Here is an 18,177-nt window from a genome sequence, read left to right on the forward strand (position 1 = left end):
ATATCTTTGAGAAGTCATGCCTATTACACCTCACATGAATGATGAGGTGCTAAGGGGGAGGAAAAGACAGAGTCTTTTATGTAAACGGTACATTTGCTCCTGAATCACAGCTTTGTCAAAATACTGACTGGGCAGAAATAAAATGGCTGCAAAAAACCAGGGGTAAAACATCCACTAAAGGCCCTGAAGTGGCAGTCTGAAGTCCTGGCTTTTTACCACGGAGCTGTGTGACCTTGGGCAAAGGACTTAACCTCTCTGGATCTTGATTTTCTCTTATGTAAAACAAAGAGGTTAGTGAAAATGATTGCCAACACCCCTCCCACTCCCCAGGTTCTATAAAGATACAATGGTTTAGTCTAGAAACAGAATGAAAAAAGTCTGCTTCACTTACTCATAGGAAAATCTGTGCCTTGCTTTCTCTTGTCAAAGGAATGAATCACCTAAATGCACCTGAGGATTGAAGTCTTTTCTAAAAAGAAAGGCCTCAGAGTCTTACAAGAAATAACAATCCGATGTTGGCTCTCTTAGAAGAGCAGTTTTCTAACTGTTTAAAATATTTTTAAACAGTGGAAGTCTTTCTCGAAATGAAATATTGCACAAAAGCCCAGATTATGAAACATCCTGCAAAATCAATATAAGTGGGATTGCTGGGATGGACGGGGAAGGGATAAAAAGTCCTGTCCACCCACCATCGCTCCCCAGCACCCTCCGAGGGTTCCTTGTTACTCCGTTAGGAAACCGTGGCCTTAGAGTATGATTTATTTTCCACAAAAACGATAAATCTGAGGACTTGTTTTCAAAGCGCAACTTCTCGGTAACTAAACAAATCTGTTTTCCAGGGTGTTGCTACTTGAGTGCTCTGAGGAGAAACAGTAATCTAACTTTTGATGAGGTAGAGTACTTTGAAGGAAAAAAAAAAAAAGGCATTAAGAGCTTTTAGAAAAGGAAGTCTACTTTAAGGTTCCAGTGAAAACATTCTCAGGGGCTTGCAAAAATCCCAAGGAACAAACTGGAATGAAGATAAAGGCAAAGAATGCTTCTGGACTTCAATAAAGTGGTTCACACAACTGTTACTATTGCTCTGTTCACTTTGGTGTTTCAGTGCTCTGTGAACATTAACAATTTTGTTGATTATAAGATTAGAGGAGTTTATAATGATTACTAGCAAATAATGCTATTCTTGTCTGAAGAGACTGACCGTAAATGCTGTCCCTGAAAATAACTGAATGCAGTTGGTAGACCAATTATGAGAAACTTAAAGCTCCAGATGGCTCTGAAATGTGTCCTGCCACGGCATTATCTTTTCTTCTTGGTGATTCTTACTTGAGGATCCTTGTGGTTTGGCACGGACCATGCTAAGATGGAACAGAAAGTGGAGGCGGCCTCCCAGTGAGCCTCCTGGACTGGGCTATAATGACCCAGGGCTGTGGAGCTGAGCCCGAGCCAAACAAGACACACAGAGACGCCAAGAGAGAGGTTTTGGGGAAGAGCCCAGATCACCAGGCCAGGCCAGTGGCTTCTGAAGGTTTCAAAGCAAATACAGACTGGACACCTTGACAAAGGAGGGAAAACTGGAGGCGGCCCACTTTGAGAGCCATCTGGAACTGAGGAAGGGGGAGTCTCAGAGCACACTGCTAATTCTTTAAGATACCACATGCGATGGCCTCCTGGGCTACGGAATATAAAGTTTTCACTAGGAACTCCTGAAACTGTCATTTGCCTGTGCATCATTTTATATTTGCTGAGAAAGTTACATACTTTCACTTGCTATTCCTAGGCCTCATGTTTTTCTCACAAATGAGAATGTGAACACACAGAGGAAGGGAGCTGAAGGTGATCATGGGCGCACAGATACAGAAGCGGGGGAATGGGGCATGCTGGATGTACACGCATTGAATATCTCTGAGAAGATACCACAAAAAAGTCCACTCACAGTGGTCACCACTGCAGGGGGCCGCGGGAGCTGAGGTCGCACTCTCACTCTTCTATGCATGTTTAATTACATGTTCAGTTACAAAAAACGCTCTCACAGAATGTCAGTAGGCTCCATTCCACCACCTTCTCACCGTTGACAAAGGACACCCGGGAGCCCCAGCAGAGACTGGGGAGCCAGTGGGCACTCAACATCACAGACATGTTGGCAGGGGTGGTGAGATTATTATATGAATTCTCCAGGGCACCCAGCGTCAGGGGAGGGGGCGGGGCAAAGCCTGTCGGGGGTTCTGAAAACACAGGGAATAGTGGCACAAGGTAAAAGGTGCCGTGAGGAAACAGCTCGATGAATCCAGGATGAAGGACGTGCTGCAAGACAACCGATCTGAACTCTCATGAGAGCCCCCATCCGGAGAAGCCAAGAGGGCAGTGGCAGGCGAGGTGGGCTAACAAGACACTGCAACCAAGAAACAAGTGTGGGGGGACGCCTGGGTGGGTAGGTTGGTTGGGCGGCTGCCTTCGGCTCGGGTCATGATCCCGGCGTCCTGGGATGGAGTCCCGCGTCGGGCTCCTTGCTCAGCGGGGAGCCTGCTTCTCCCTCTGCCTCTGCCTGCCATTCTGTCTGCCTGTGCTCGCTCTCTCCCCCTCTCTCTCTCTGATAAATAAATAAAATCTTTAAAAAAAAAAAAAAAAGAAACAAGCGTGGGCTTTCACTGGATCCTCGATTGTGTGTGTGTGTGTGTGTGTGTGTGTGTGTGTGTGTGTGTGTCGCGGGGAGACCAACTGGAAAAGACAGTTCTGGGAAACACGTATGGTGGTGAGCACAGAGTAATGTAAGGAACTGCTGAATATTTTCCATGCTGGAATATAACCCTGTGGGTTCACTATGCTTCCAGAAAAAAGACACCCCTGAGATAGCTGGGGAAAGTGAATTTGGATTGGATGCTAGAAGTATTACAAAATCACTGATAATTTTCTAAGGTGTGATAATGGTATTGAGGTTGTGTTGGAGAACGTTCTCACTGTTAGGAGAAGCATAATCAAAGATTTGGAGGTAAAGCATTATAACATTTCGGGTTTCCTTTCAAATGATTCAGAAGAAGGAAGAGCATATATTTAGAGAGAAACATGAAGCAAATGAGGGAAAATACCAGCAATTGGCGAATCTAGCAAAGGCACATGGGTGCTCATATTACTGTTCTTTCAACTTTTCTGTAGGTACACATGTCTTCCAAAATAAAAAAGTTGGGAAATAAAGGGGAAAATTTAAAAACTAAATAAAAAGTACCAGAAAGGGAAAACAAACAGAAGGGGAGTCCTGGCCCTATCCTACTGTCTCCAACCAGCCTTCTGACTTTGGGAAAACTCCTTTATGTTCCTGGGTCTTGGTTTCCTGTGTGAGGAACGAGGCAACTGAGTAAATGACCTGGGAAAGCTGTCCCCTTCTGAAGTCCATGGACACAGTGAGGAAGGCGACTCTTGTGCCTTTCCTGTCCTGCCTCTCCCCGGGCCTCCATGTCCTTGCCCCAAAACTGCTTTTCCTCAAAGAGCTTGTTTTGTGAAGTCTCAATGTCTTTTCCTTTTGTTGGAAAGATTTGAATGCACTGGAGACTTTCTGTGCTCTTACAAAAGTTATAAAGGAACTGTAATGAATGTAAGGGGTATGTCTGTAAGTACGAGAAAATGCACAAACCCCAAACAATTACAGTGCTGTCTATTAAGAATCTAATAGCATAAAAAAAAAAAAAACCCAAAGATATTTCAAACTTTGAAGAAGTTTATCTTATCTTGGTGTCTTGCTATAATTTCTTGCTCTAAATAGTGACTGGATTTGGTAATAATTTATTTTACCACAGTTACTTATGGTTATCTTCTCAGTGTATCTGTGGTTTTACTGATAAAGACTGAGGAAATGGTTTGTACTGTGGTGGGAATCAAAGACTATCAGCAAAATACTACCAGCAAAATACTACTTTGGGGGTGATACCCCGAAAGGGGGGATGTCTGGAGAGGAGGGAACTCTGCTCATGCCTCTGTGACCACATGTCTCTCTCGAATCTTCGATTTCTGTGTCCCCCTCATTACGCTCTCAGCTCACAGATGGCAGGAAACTCGGCACCTGGCAGAGTACTCTGCTTTTAGCAAGTGCAAAATCTAGGTTAGTCATTTTATGAAAATCCAGTACATCATATGGCAGCAACTTGTAATTGTCAATTAGAAACAAAGCAAAACAACATCTGGGACATGATCATTTCCGTGTGTGTGTGTGTGTGTGTGTGTGTGTGTTTGTAGTTTTGGTGCAGTATGTCCAGTCTCATTAATAGTTGTTCCAAACAACAGACTTTTAATAGTGAGAACTGGACAAATCTCGATCTCTCTGTACACTCCGCCGTGTGAGACGGAAGGAAATATTCAGCGTGTCCCATGATAATCATGCCATCTCCCTGCAGGCTGTGGGAATGGCTCTCTGAACCCCCTATTAGCTTTGCCACCTTCTGCCTTCTAATTCTTTACCCAGTCCTGGGGAGCTGTGTCCATCGATCTCCTGGTGAACTCCTAAAAAAAAAATCTTTCTAAAAACTTAGAAGAAGTAATTTTACCTGTCAGAGCAGTCCTGTTCTCAAAGGCACAGAAATCCTTTTCCTAACTGGAAATTTTATTCTGGATAATATGAACACATCTGCCAATTTTATCATTTTTATTTATTTATTTTTTAAAAAAGATTTTATTTATTTATTTGATAGAGAGAGACACTGACCGAGAGAGGGAATACAAGCAGCCAAAGTGGGAGAGGGAAAAGCGGGCTTCCAGCTGAGCAGGAAGCCTGATTGGGGCTTGATCCCAGGACCCTGAGATCATGACCTGAGACAAAGGCAGATGCTTAACAACTGAGCCATCCAGGTGCCCCAGGTATGGCAATTTTAATAGTGATGTGTTTGCTACCATCTATAATGGAGCAACATCTCCATATAACTCAGAGGAAGCTGAGGAACACAGACCTTCATGATTCACACAAGAGGCAGTTGGGCTGATGCCAATATTAGCAGAACCCAAGGGTGTTAAAGCATTTATTGAGATTCATGCGGTTGTGATGGATGGATGTTTAACCATCCCCTCTCTGGTCATCCATGGTCCAAGAGATTTAGGAATTATACTCAACCTCCTACTAGAAAGGATCTAAAATATTTTCAAGAAAACCATAAAAAATAAAAAAGTAAAAAATCAAAATAAAGAGAAACTTACATCTGAAGGGACAGAGGGTCAGGGGAAGGAAAAGGCTGAATACCAGGGCACAAGCCACAGGCCGTAAAGCTGTCACCACTGGTCTTTGAGTTTGGCTCTGAGTTTCTGGCAACTAAAACCACGAGGGATAGTTCAATGGTTTTCAGGAATCACAGGGGGAAATGGAAACGCACCCTGTTCTTCGAGGGAAGCAAAGCTGCTCCCTACATGGAAAGTCCATGTTCTATCTGTATTCGCATTCTGCCCCTGTACAGAGTCTGGTAACCCACTCCCTGGGCAAAGCCACCTTTTCCTACCACTTTATTTGAAGAAGAATCTCTCATGCAGAGCTTCATACAAGGGACTCCTGGAGGCCTGGAGCTCTAAAACAGGCTTCCAGTAAATGACGTGATAGGTTCCATCCATCTGTTTCTATCATAACATGCAGGCATGTCTCAGGACATCGATCGTACGGGTGGGATGTTGAGCTAAATAATGATCTACGACTGCCTATGTCTGCAGGACACCGGTGATTCTGAACACAATCTAGAATACCCATGGCTAGACCATGTACCTGCTACATGTGTCAGCACATACATCATTTCTCTCTGCCGCACTTTTGATATTAACCACATAGCATGTGATATGTCATCTGCTCTGGTAAAGGCCAGAGGGCAGGTAGTTAAGAGGGGACTGCTTGGCTCACCTTGGGTGGCCACCTGGTTATGGGGCATCCTTCTCCATATTCTGACCTCTGAAGGAGGACTCTGAGCGAACCGAGCAACCACAGAAGGACGTAGTTTAAATGGGAGACTGCATTTCTCCCAGGGTTGCTGTCTTCATTGTTGAGGGTCCTCTATTACTGTGTAATCCTTGCCCACATGGAAAGGCACAGCATGGCTGAGAATAATGCTCTTTGAGGGTATTCTCAAACCTTGGGATGCTGTCTGCTTGGCGATGAGGCAAGAATGGGGTGTGGCGGGAACTATGATGAGGAGGGAGGCTCTGAGAAATTTGGGGAAGAGACTTGTGGTGTCTCTCTATGCCCCCCCTTTTAAAAAGATTTTATTTATCTGACAGAGAGAAAGATCACAAGTAGCAGAGAGGCAGCCAGAGAGAGAGGGGGAAGCAGGCTCCCTGCTGCGCAGACAGCCCTATGAGGGGCTCGATCCTAGATCCTGAGATCATGACCCGAGCAAAGGCAGAGGCTTAACCCACTGAGCCATGCAGGTACCCCTCTATGCCTATTTTTTATGACTAACATCACACGTATAGTGCAGTGCTCTCTTCTGGAGTCATCAGTCCTTTAAATTGTATTGGTCCTTTAAATCATTTTCCTGATAATTACGACAGATAAAATAAAAGGTTCTCTTTCGCTATGTGGTAAGTGACCTGATGAGGAGAGGATTTTTGTGCACTCATCATGCCCTACGTGGGGGGACCTCTTGGGCAGATGTGGTCAGTGATGCCTCTCATCAGTCTTGGTTCATGCCATACCTTGAACTTCTCTTCATAGTTCTCGAAGGCTTCCATGACCATACACACGGCCTCCATCGAGCGCTCCAGCCGTCCATCCACCCCGTTAAAGCGGTACATGCTGCCAGACACATCGACCACCAGGCGCAGGCGCTTGGGTTTCTGTTGGGGGCTGCCCAGCTGAGCGGGGAAACAACAGAACAGGCTTGTGAAAACCACCCCTGGTTGCTGTTGCGAGGGGCCCATAAAGGCCTCAGAGTGCCAGCCGTGGGGCAGACCGATCAGCTGGGGGCTCGGCAGGGTGCAAGGCTGACCTGGTAGGTGGAAAGGATTGTATTTCAGTAAACGGGACTGCAAACTCAGGCTGGTAGTTGAGGCCATATGGGAAAGATTTTCCTTTCGAATCTGGTCCTTTCAAGGCCTAACCTCAGCTAGTAAAACCGCCTTACTGAGGCTATTACTCTTAAAAATAATAATCTGGAAAGATAGAAACCCCAACATGTCATTTTCATGTCATGCCTCGGAGTCAGTTACACTAGCAAGATTGAGTTATTCTGGAAGGCCACATCGATTTTACTCCTACCTGTTATGTAGTAACCTGCAAATCATTTTTCCACAAAGCCCGCCAGTAATGTCAGATTCCTAAAACAAGGCTATGGGAGAGGGGGGGGTCTGGCGAAGAACTGAGGGAATATGTTTCCTCAGTATCTTCTGTTATTAGTAAGCTTTCATGTTTCTCTTCCTTCCAGTTCCTGCATTACTACTCCTCGTTACTCTTCTTGGCCGTTAAAGCACGAAAGTAGCATCCAACCATACTTGAGTGACAAATGTCAATTAAAATGTGAAAATCTTCTGAGTTTCAGTTTGATTCTGGACTCATGCCTGCCAGTTTGCAGAATTAAAAACAAAAATATGTTTGTCAGCTTTACTTACAGGAAAAAAGTTAGAGGAAAATTTCCAGATTATTCTGTCATTATACACCCACTGACATGCATGAAAGCTAATGAGCATGGTCGGTAATTTTCAAAACACAGAGTGGGTATTGGAGGGCAAAATTCAATATATTTCTTTAAAAACTTGTTGAGTGTCTAAAACAAAAAGTAGTGCCACATATGCTTCCATGACCACTCGCAATTCAGATATATCTGAACACGGCTGTTGACCGCGATGAGTCAGTAAAGAACATAGTTGTTGACTCACGCCAATGACACAGAAGTGAGTACAGCCCAAATTACCAAAAGATCCTTTCTGAATAAACATCTAAATGGAGCGAGTGACTGCCATTCCCCACCAGTCACCGCACCCCCAGCTCTCAGCAGCTGCTTGGCAATTCTGGTTATTCTGGGACACAGAAGATCATAGAGAGCCCTCCAAGAGGAGAGCTGCAATATTTCACCTACTGCCATTTTATGTTTGCCCCTCTGTAGCAGATATTTTAATATCAGGGCTGTCGAAAGCTTTACATACTGTGGTTGGAACTACTGAAGGGAGAGTTTCTTATTTTCTAAAATTTTCTTCAGGTATAGGATGAACAGACCTTTAAAGTCACAGGACAGTAGAAGGCCACCAAGATTGCTCTAGAACACTGGGTGTCTTCCATTTCCCTTCCAGGGGCAGATCTGCTCTGTGTCCTAGGAGCTGAACTGCGTGGACAACATCAGCCTCTCTCTCAGCTGTTAGCTTCTGGTGGAGTCTGTGGATGGGAGGCCCTGTCAGGAGATCAGGTTGCCATAATCAGGGTTTATGGCGTTTTGACAAAGATGGCAACTCAAGAAAGCATTTGTCTGTCTGTAATGAGGGCTGGACTCTACAGACCGGAGGCTACTCGTGCACCATTACTTACTTGTGGCTCCAGCTCGCCCCGGCGTTTGTAGATGGCTTTTTCTCCAGTCAGCCCATCAATGATCTTGGCATCATCTAGTTCTCCTGTAGCTTGGTGTCTTAGCCACTGTCTTTCTTTACCTTTAGCCTACAATGACACACACATACACAAATTCTTATTTTAATGACTTCTGGAGGGTACCTGACACACTCTCTGCATGAAAAACAGGAAACACACCCAGGATCTTTTCAAGTAAGTGATATTTCTGCAGGAACACACTTTAATTGACGGACTGGTTTCTGCTCTGCTGATAAAGAATGTCCTTTGGGTAGATTTCATCTGTTTTAATCATTTTAACACAGGGAATGATAAAATGAGCCCATTTAAAGCACATGAAATGGGAAAGCAGTATGCAAATGAGCCCTTGAGAGATGTGCACAGCCCAGAAATGCAGTGGTGATACATTTCTTATGCATATTCTGTCACAGTACTTCTGGCAAATTCCTTAGGTAACAAAACAATCAGCGTGAACTTGTTAACATTGTCTGCAGGCACAGAGAAAATGTGATCTTCAGAACTCTTCCTTTTGGAAAAACAATTTGTTATTTGAGTTCTCTGTGATTTAGGTTGCAATTGGAAACAGTTGAAAGTAATAGTTCATGAATGTGTTGCGTCCCCCATGACCCTCTGATGAGATATTGTCTGAATTACTTTCCCAAAGGTATCGCTACATGATACAATGACTTACAACTATGCCAGGTGGACCAAGATGGTAGTTAAGAACAGTGGAGAAGGACAATATCCCAAATCAAGGCACGAATCTGTTATAGCCAACGACTATATTTATATTAAGAAGTAGGAGGAATAGCTAAAATATTTTCATGTGTGCAAACGAGAGTGGTAGTTAAGATCAGAGTCTGGTTCCCATCCTCTCTTCACCATGATCAGATATATGACCTCAAGCAAGTTACTTAATCTGTCTGCATTTCAGTGTCCTCAATTCTAAAATAAGGGTAACACTAGTTCCAACTTTGAGTTTTTGTGAAGAGTAAATGAGATACTACATTAGCTGAAAAGCCTGGAAATCCATGTCAGCTGTTACCATGATCGTTGTCATCATCATCAAGTCAGACACATTATGGACAACTAAGCCCAGATTAATTTAAGCACACTTCCATCACCATTTCAGGTAGAGTTTAAGTTTAAGGAGGTAGCTTAATGACAGCACTGTTATTGAAAATACGAAGTCAAACTTTAGGCAGCCCGGACCAACCACTACACAAAGAAGCTCCAGACACTCTACCTCTAGGCAGGACTACCTATATTAATTTCTTATTCCTGATACCCTTGCTGCAAACAGGTGCAAAATCCCCTCATTTGAATACAAATATATTAATGTGAGCATGACACAGAGACACTCCTAAGCCACCAGCATAAAGAGCTTACATTTGGTGGGCAGTTAATTCCAGGAATTAGTTTAGATGTGCCCCCTAGATCTATGTTCTTCCCTAATACGTGTTTTTGGTGAGAATACCATAACCTTATAGGAAAATGGGATTCGTTGGCGCATAGCTCAATGAACTCATGAAACTCTGTGAGATAGGTATACAGCTTCAGGTGGTAGGAGGAAGGGGTGAGCAGAGTCTTCTAGAATCCTTTCCTCCTGGACTCTGGATCAGACAGACAAGTCTGACAACACAATGCTGGCCTTCTCAGGCTCCCTCCCCTGCAACAGTGATTGGGACCTGGCTCCTCTTTCCTCTTCCCTATTATGCCTGAGGTCTAGAGTGGATCATTCTTCATGTTTTCAGGATGCTTTATGCAAGGAGATGCATTTGGGGCCGAACACTGAGGTACCTTTCCATCCTGAGATTCTGTGATCCTTGGAGATACCAAACCGCAGAGCACTGGCTTCTAGTGCCTTTCATAGATGAGGACAGACCCTCACAGACCAGTCTAGACTGGGAACATAAGGACCACAGAAAGTACAAGAGAATGTGGTAGCAATAGTTAGCTGTCATCAAAGTGGCACTTAGAGCTGGGTTTAAGAGGAAGATGGGATTACAACAGAAACAAGATTACATGACATGTCACAGAACAGCTGTGCCACTGTTACCATTAAGCCTTAATTTCTGAAGTTTCATCAATGCGTTGACAAGACAATGACATTGAAGAAGTTCAAGGGAAACTGTTCGGTTTCCAGTGATATGTAATTCAACTAAGTATAATATGGAACTTTCAGTTCAACAAACTCGGAAATGGAGAGTGCATCACAGTTTCCAATAAGGCTAGAAAGTACACATCAGTCCTAAAGGATTTGAAGAGGTCTGAATCATGAGCATCGGTTATTAAAAAAGGAAAAAAAAAAAAAAGCACTGTGTCACTTTGTAGCTCCTCCCTGTTTTACTTTCTTTATCCTTATCACTATTTACAAATGTCTGATTTACCTCTTTGTCTCTATTATCTATCTGTTCCATTAGAAAGTCAGACTTATGGGGTAAGAGCCCTTCCTGCACCATCTAGAACAGTGCTTCATACGAAGTTGGTGTTTGATAAAAATTACTGAAACTTGATTGCTACTATAAAACATTACATGATAACCATATAAAAGCATGTCCATACAGTATTATCTCAATGTATATGTATCTACATTATATACATGCAAGGAAAAATATGTGGGAGAAAATGAAAGTATTAAGAGTCATGGTTATTTTGGGGTTGTGATTTATGGGCGATATTGTTTTCTTCCCTTAATTTCTGTATTTTCCAATTTCCTCCCTCCCTTCTTCCCTCCCTCCCTTCTGTTCCATAGAGTAGGAGAGCACAGCATATGCATGAGCTGGGGGGAGGGAAAGAGAGAGAGAGGGAGAGAATCTCAAGCAGACTCCCATGTTGAGTGCGGATCCCAACAAGAGGCTCAATCCCAGGACCTTGAGATGATCATGACTTGAGCTGAAATCAAGAGTTGGACTGTTAACCAACCGAACCACCCAGGCACCCCTTCAGTTTTAATATAATGAACTCATGACTTTTTAAAACCTGAAACAAAAATAAGTTTTTTTTCTTGAAAGGACTTGAAAATATCCTTTTGTGTTTTTATGAAATATGCCTTTGAGACTAGCATAGAGAGCAAGTCTTCTCAAACTTCAATGTGCATACAAATAACTTAGGGATCTTGATAAAATGCAGTGTTTGATTTGGCCGTTTTTGTTCAGTAGGTTTGTTAACAACTGGTCCAAGAGCACTGTGGAATTCTTTTGCTAATAATTAGTGAAAATGGTCCCCTTTTAGAGGGCCTTCTTTTTAGGAGACCTATTATTGCCCATGGTAGGGAGGCTGCAGAATTGTAAAATAAATGCTTTTCCTTTAGAATATTATATTTGTCTGCTGTCTCTGGATTCACCATCATGGAAGAAACTAGGGATTTTAGGTCTTGATTTTCTTATGCCAATGTTGCTTCTTTTCCTAGATACAATTATCATTCCTTAAGGTGCTCTCTAGATTGAAGACGATTTCCATTATGTGTGCCAACTGAAGGAAAATAATTTAGTAAAATTTAGGGTAAGAGTGAGGGAAGGAATCTGCTTTTTCCAATAAATCTGCTCTGCCTTTCTTCCTTTTTTTTTGGATGAACTTTTAAAATTGAAGTACAACATACTTGTAAGTCAAGTGCATACATCTGAAGTGCAGAGCTCAGTGACCTTTAGAAGTGAACACCCCAATGTAACCACCTATACCTCCACAGCGCACCCAGGGCTCCTTCTGGAATTTCCCACTTCTGCCAGCAGGGCTTAGGTTCTCCTGGCTTTGGACTTCATAAAAATGGTGTCACGCAGCATGTGCTCTTCTGTGTCTAGCTTCTCTGGCTGCACATGGCTGCTGTCAGGTTACCTGTGCTGCTATGTGCGGCAGTTCTTTAATTCTCGCTCGCTGCTATAGTGATAGCTAATCCTACAATTTGGTCACAATTTATCCACTCTACAATGGCACTGTTTCCACTCTGGGGCTATGAAGAAGAATGGCACCAGGAGTGGTCCTGAGCATGTCTCTTGGAGCAGATGTGTGGGTATTTCTGTTGGACAGGAATCCTGGATATGTTCAGCTTTAGGAGATACTGCTAAACAGCTTTCCAAAGTGTTTTTTCCAACTTATATTCCCATGAGCAGTAGGAAGGTTTCATCTGCTCGTACCCTCACCCACACTTGATATTGATGGCTTAAAAAAAAATTGTTAGCCATTCTGGTGGGTGTATAACATGTTCCCTTCCTTTTTATTTTTATCTGTGGAAAAATGAATTTTGGTTCTGAGGGTCACTGATATTTTTAGGAACATGAGCCAGTAGTTTTTGTTTTTGAGAAGTGTAAAGTATGTACTAGTCTTTTGACCCAGAGCTACTGGGCACAAAGTCATTTTATAATAGTAGCACTATTCATTAGTTTTCAAGTCTAGAACTTGCAGATAAATATGACCAGATAATTTGTTATCTGCCATCTAGCCAGCCCACCAATTTTAAGAAACTCAAAACAGGAAGAGGCCTGTCAGAATGGATACTCTTGGAGGCAAGGGGCTGGAGGGGGAATGCTTTAAAAACTTACTGTGGGCTGGAAAAGAAATATTTATTATTATGGACTGTGTATTTTATGGGACTCACTGAGATACGTCCTTATCTAGTAAGTTCCTACTGGATTTAAAGATATGCTTTTATGTATAACAAAGGTCCAAACATGAGCTTTATAGTATATTCATTACATGAAGCTAAGTATTCTTATAAATATGTCCATCTGTTTTGGCTCGTACAGTAAGTTCATACTAATGAGAATATTACATACAAAGCTAGGTTTCACTAGTAAAAATCTACATTACAGACTTTCTAGAAAAGAAACACGGTTTTATTATGTTCATGTAAAGAACACCTACACTAATTGAAATGCTCAGAGGATGATATATTCTGGTTAACTTATTTTCTGGGAAATAACTGGTTAACCAGAAAGGACATCCATACTTACCTGTGGCAGTGGGGACCTTAGGAGGAAGACACTTGACAAAAACCAATTATCTTGTGGTTTGTGACACCTGATCTTGTGATTTCAGCACTGAAAGTATTCTGTTTAATCTTAAGTCTTTATTTATCTGGGTTGTGGTTAATCAGGACTTCCTTTATCTGCAAACTCTACAAGTAAGCCGATTTTCTATTATGCCTTCACAATTTATTTAATGAGGAAATTAGAAAGATTTAAGTGGCAATTTTTATAGAAAGCACATACATTCTACAGAATAAGACATATAGATGATCATCACTAAATACTTCTTGTAGCTCAGTCAGTTTTAAGTTCAGCTTTCAGCTCAGGTCATGATCCCAGGGTCCTAGGATCAAGTCCCGCATCGGGCTCCTTGCTCAGTGGGGAGCCTGCTTCTTCCTCTGCCTCTGCCCGCCACTCTGCCTGCTTGTGCTTTCTCTCTCTGAGAAATAAATAAATAATCTTAAAAAAAAAAAAAGGAATTCTAATTCCCTTTCTCATTGGCTGCATATTTAAACACATATGCTTATTTTTTATATATGTATGTGTGCGTCTACATATTTACCTCACAATTATTTTCAAAGAGAGTACTTAAGTGACATATATTTAAAGTCTCTGAATATCTGAAAGTGTCTTTCTGATCTCCTTGTACTTTGGTGAGTACAGAATTCTCAGCTCACATCCCCAACCCCCCACCCCCGTGCCCCAAATCCTGCAGATGTTTTTTCACTATCTTCAGGCATTCAACATTTCAGAGACAACTAGTATAAGATTACATTTTTTCTAATGATAGCTTGTTTTCTGTCTGCTGGGCTGCTTTTAGGATATTTTCTTTGTTTTGGAAATGTTAGCGTTCCGTGAGGCTGCGGTGAGGCACTCTCTCTTTGGATTACTTTCGCTGGGTCCTCAGCGAAATGTTTTTCGTCCACAGAGCTGGGACTGTCTTTAGCCCAGTACAGTTTGTTGTTGTTGTTGTTGTTATTCTGATTACTGTTTATGAGTTCTTTTAGGTCCTCTCTGGGAATATCACTGGCTCATTCGGCATGCATTTACTAACGCTCACGGTGTGCCAAGGTTCCTGCTTCTCAGGAGGGCTCCTGGTGTGGTGTGTTAGCTTTCATTGATCAGCTTTCTTTTGGTTTTTATCTCTTTACTGCCTCTACAGTCTGGAGTAACAACTCTGGAGTAACAACTAAGTATGTTAGTACTTAGCCTGAAGACTAGACTGAGTCTGTTCCTTCTACTTTGAATGTAAATTTCAGTTTTGGGATTGTATTTTTAGTTTTTTTTTTTCTTTTTTAAAATAATCTTTCCTTGTTGCATTCAACTCCCTTATTATTCCTGCTTGCTTCTTAGCCAGACTTTAAAAAAAAAAAAAAAAAATCCATGCCTTATTTCACATACTTCAAGTTTCTTTGTTGTGAGAGCACAAAGCAGATGTTTTCGAGAACTCTGGTGTTTTCTGAAGAAAATACTCTAGCCCAGCAGCATCACCTTCCCCTACATCTTGGATGCATGTCACTCTACCTCACTGCAGAATCCTCTCTTAGATCCCATGTTACTTTGTTCGTGGGTGTCCCTACTCTTGAATGATGAGACGGCTTTATAAAAACCATTTGGGAACAGACTGGGATCTGACTCTCCTTGCTCGCATTGACTTGCCAATTCGTTATAACCAGAGCTCTCCTTCAAGATCTTAACTGGCATTCTTACCTGAATTGAATCTACACTACTTAACTCAGGAACTCAGTAGGGAAAAGAGCTGGAACTGTGGACTGTCACAGCATGAGGACGTCATCTCCACATCATTTCTTACTTTGGTTTGGAAAAGCCATCACAAGGGGCCCACTTGGCATTTGTCTGATCTCATCTTCAAGCCAAGTATAAAGTTAACTGGTCTGGCCCCTTCCCCAGTGTTACTCCCTCTCCAGCCTTCTGTCTGTTGTAGCCACGGCCTAAAATCGAGACTTCCCCACCCCCACTGCTCTTGGTGTTGCTGCCTTCAAACTGCTGCTGCTTGGCCATGACCACACGGAGATGAAGTGATCTGCTCCTCACCGGCTTGAGGGCTCTGGCTTCCATTCCCTGCCTCTCTGTGTAAGGGAGACCGATGTGATTCTACTGGGTTTCATGCACTTCCTGGCTAGTAATGCTATTTCTTAGGGAGGTTTCTGAGTTGTCACTAGTACTGTCATTCATAGGGTCTCATCACACTCCCTTTAGCAAAAATTCCTCAAAGCTTCTTGCATGTCACATGCATTCTTCCCTAATTTCTCCTGTCATATGCGTTTTCACCATTTACAACATTTTGCTATTTTAACATGTTCATAGTCATCTGGTGAAGACTGAGCTCAAGCAGCCTGGAAGTCAGGACTGTACTTTTAGGCTGCACTTGGTTGAAGTTCTCCCTCAGGGGCCACTAAGGTCAGGTACTGAGTGATGAGCCATTTGTGTGCTAAGAAGAGTAACTGGCATTTTCCTGTTCTCCCTGAAATGCAGACGTGCCCTGATGTGGCCGTTTCCACCTTTCCTCTCCATTTGCTCTGTACTCTCACATTAGCCAACACACCTTTTCTCTCGGCTTGGGTTGTTGCCCCATACAGATGACCTTAAAAATGTAGACATAGATATATATACAGATACGCAACCTCTCTGGTCCTAACCTTGCCCCTGAACTCCAGATTCACGTCTTAAAATCTTTCAATATCATGCTTGACATTTTAAAGTAGGTGTCCCAGGAGTGAGAAAACAGGACATCCAGACCAAACATCTGCTTTCTCCACAAGCCTCTCCTCTTCCTGACTTCCCTATTGCTGTTCTCTAGGGCTTGAAAACCTCACCATTCCCCTCACCTCACATTCAATCAGTCACTGTCTTCCCTTCCTACCTTCAAACTGTCCTGTCCTTTCCATTTTCACTTCCATGACTCTGGCTCAGGTTCTTATCACTTCTTACCTGGATACTGAAAGTAATTTTAATGATTTCATTTCAGGGTTTCCCCACTTCTCTCTTCTACCATACTTTCTCTCTCCATGGTTAAGAAGCCTCCTAAAGAAGGTGCAACTTTACAACTCCCTTTCTCAGGCATGGTCACACTCCTTGCTGATTATGGAATACAGTCAGCACGGTGCTCAAGGCCCTTGGGGGTTCAGCTTCCCCTCGTTTTTTTCTCCTGCTATCCACTGTCCCCAGCTCCATCCCCAAACTCTGAACTCTAGTCCTTCTGGACTGTTGTCATTCCCCAAACAGCCTTGTATTCAAGGCTTCTTCCTCTGCTCATAGGTTCCTTCCATCTAGACCAGAGCTATGCAGACTGCCCTTGGTGAGTAAACACTTGCTACTGATCCATGAGGAAATAAGTTACAGAAGTGAACAGCAAGCATTTAAAAATGGCATGGCTATTTGACAGAGTGCTTTTATGTTTGCTGAATCTAATATTAAATAATACGGGTTTGTATCTTGTATGTTCATTTTTACATCTTTTCTTCAGGAGTTCATTTCTATTTTATTTTATAAAAGCATTAGTTCAAGGTCAATGAACAAAACCTGGCCTCTCTCCAAGGAAGGTTTGAGAAGCTCTGGTCAAGACTGTTCCTCCATCCCCATCCTGAGAAGAGCTGCCATCGAAACCATGCTCATCCTTCATGGCCCAGCTCAAAAGGCATTTCCTCTTTTTCCCTAACTGCACAGTCTAGAAATTGATCACACATTTATCTACATAACATGGCACTTTATTTAAAATACCCCTGTGCCATTTACCATATTGTGTCTTCTATTACAACTACACATGTATTTTTTTTCCTTAGTCATTGAAGGCAAGAAATCTTAGGCAAAAGAGATATTCAACAAATGTCTACTGGATGAAATGCAGTTATTATTAATTAAATAAAGGGAATGGGGAAATGCTTTCCATTCTTTACATATGAACAAAGTGGGTGCTCAGAATGAAGTCTAAATTCTTTGCCTGGCACCGACCTGCCTCTTAGCTCCAAGTCCTTGGGTGCATTTTACACTAAGTGGAATCTTTTTTTTTTTTCCCGAAGATTTTATTTTATTTTTTATTTTTTAAAGATTTTATTTATTTATTGGACAGAGAGAGATCACAAGCAGGCAGAGAGAGAGAGAGAGGAGGAAGCAGGCTCCCTGCTGAGCACAGAGCCCGATGCGGGACTCGATCCCAGGACCCTGAGATCATGATCTGAGCCGAAGGCAGAGGCTTAATCCACTGAGCCACCCAGGCGCCCCACTAAGTGGAATCTTGCTCCCACTTGAGATCAGCCATCGGCTCACACCTCAGACCTCAGTGTCATGCCCTTGTCCGTACCATGTTCTCTGTTGGGGCATCATTTACTCTTTCCTTTAACTGATGAATACTCATGTACCCTTCAAGAGCCAGCTCATGTATCCTTTCCTGGCAAATCTCTCCTAGAACCCCTCTCCTTTGGTTCCACTGCCTTCTCTGCATCTGTTTACCTAGACACCTACCATACTCAACTGAAATGATCTGTTTGGGTGCCCGTCTTTCCTACTCCCCAGAACTATAGCCTTCTTGAGGACAGGGATGGCATCCCGTGAATCTCTGGGGCTCCAGTGCCCTAGCACAGTGCACATCACACATCAATGTTCAAAAACACCGTTTATCTCAGCCTAAGCTCATTTCGAACTGCTCAAGGGAAAAAAAAAGAACATAATTGCTGGTTCATGGAG

At 42.8% G+C, this 18,177-nt stretch overlaps 1 protein-coding gene across 2 annotated transcripts in view; it reads right to left on the minus strand.

Moving 5' to 3' along the window:
* Nucleotides 1–18,177, minus strand: part of VWA8 (von Willebrand factor A domain containing 8) — a 333,728-nt gene that overhangs the window by 12,065 nt on the left and 303,486 nt on the right. For both annotated transcript variants that reach the window (XM_059144521.1, XM_059144520.1), the window contains 2 exons: nt 8,474–8,599; nt 6,652–6,810 (listed from right to left, as the gene is read on the minus strand). In XM_059144521.1, coding sequence (XP_059000504.1) covers nt 6,652–6,810; nt 8,474–8,599 — 285 coding nt within the window. The remainder of the gene's footprint in view (nt 1–6,651; nt 6,811–8,473; nt 8,600–18,177) is intronic.

This window comes from Mustela lutreola, chromosome 13 (genome assembly GCF_030435805.1).
Source record: "Mustela lutreola isolate mMusLut2 chromosome 13, mMusLut2.pri, whole genome shotgun sequence".
Taxonomy (NCBI): domain Eukaryota; kingdom Metazoa; phylum Chordata; class Mammalia; order Carnivora; family Mustelidae; genus Mustela; species Mustela lutreola.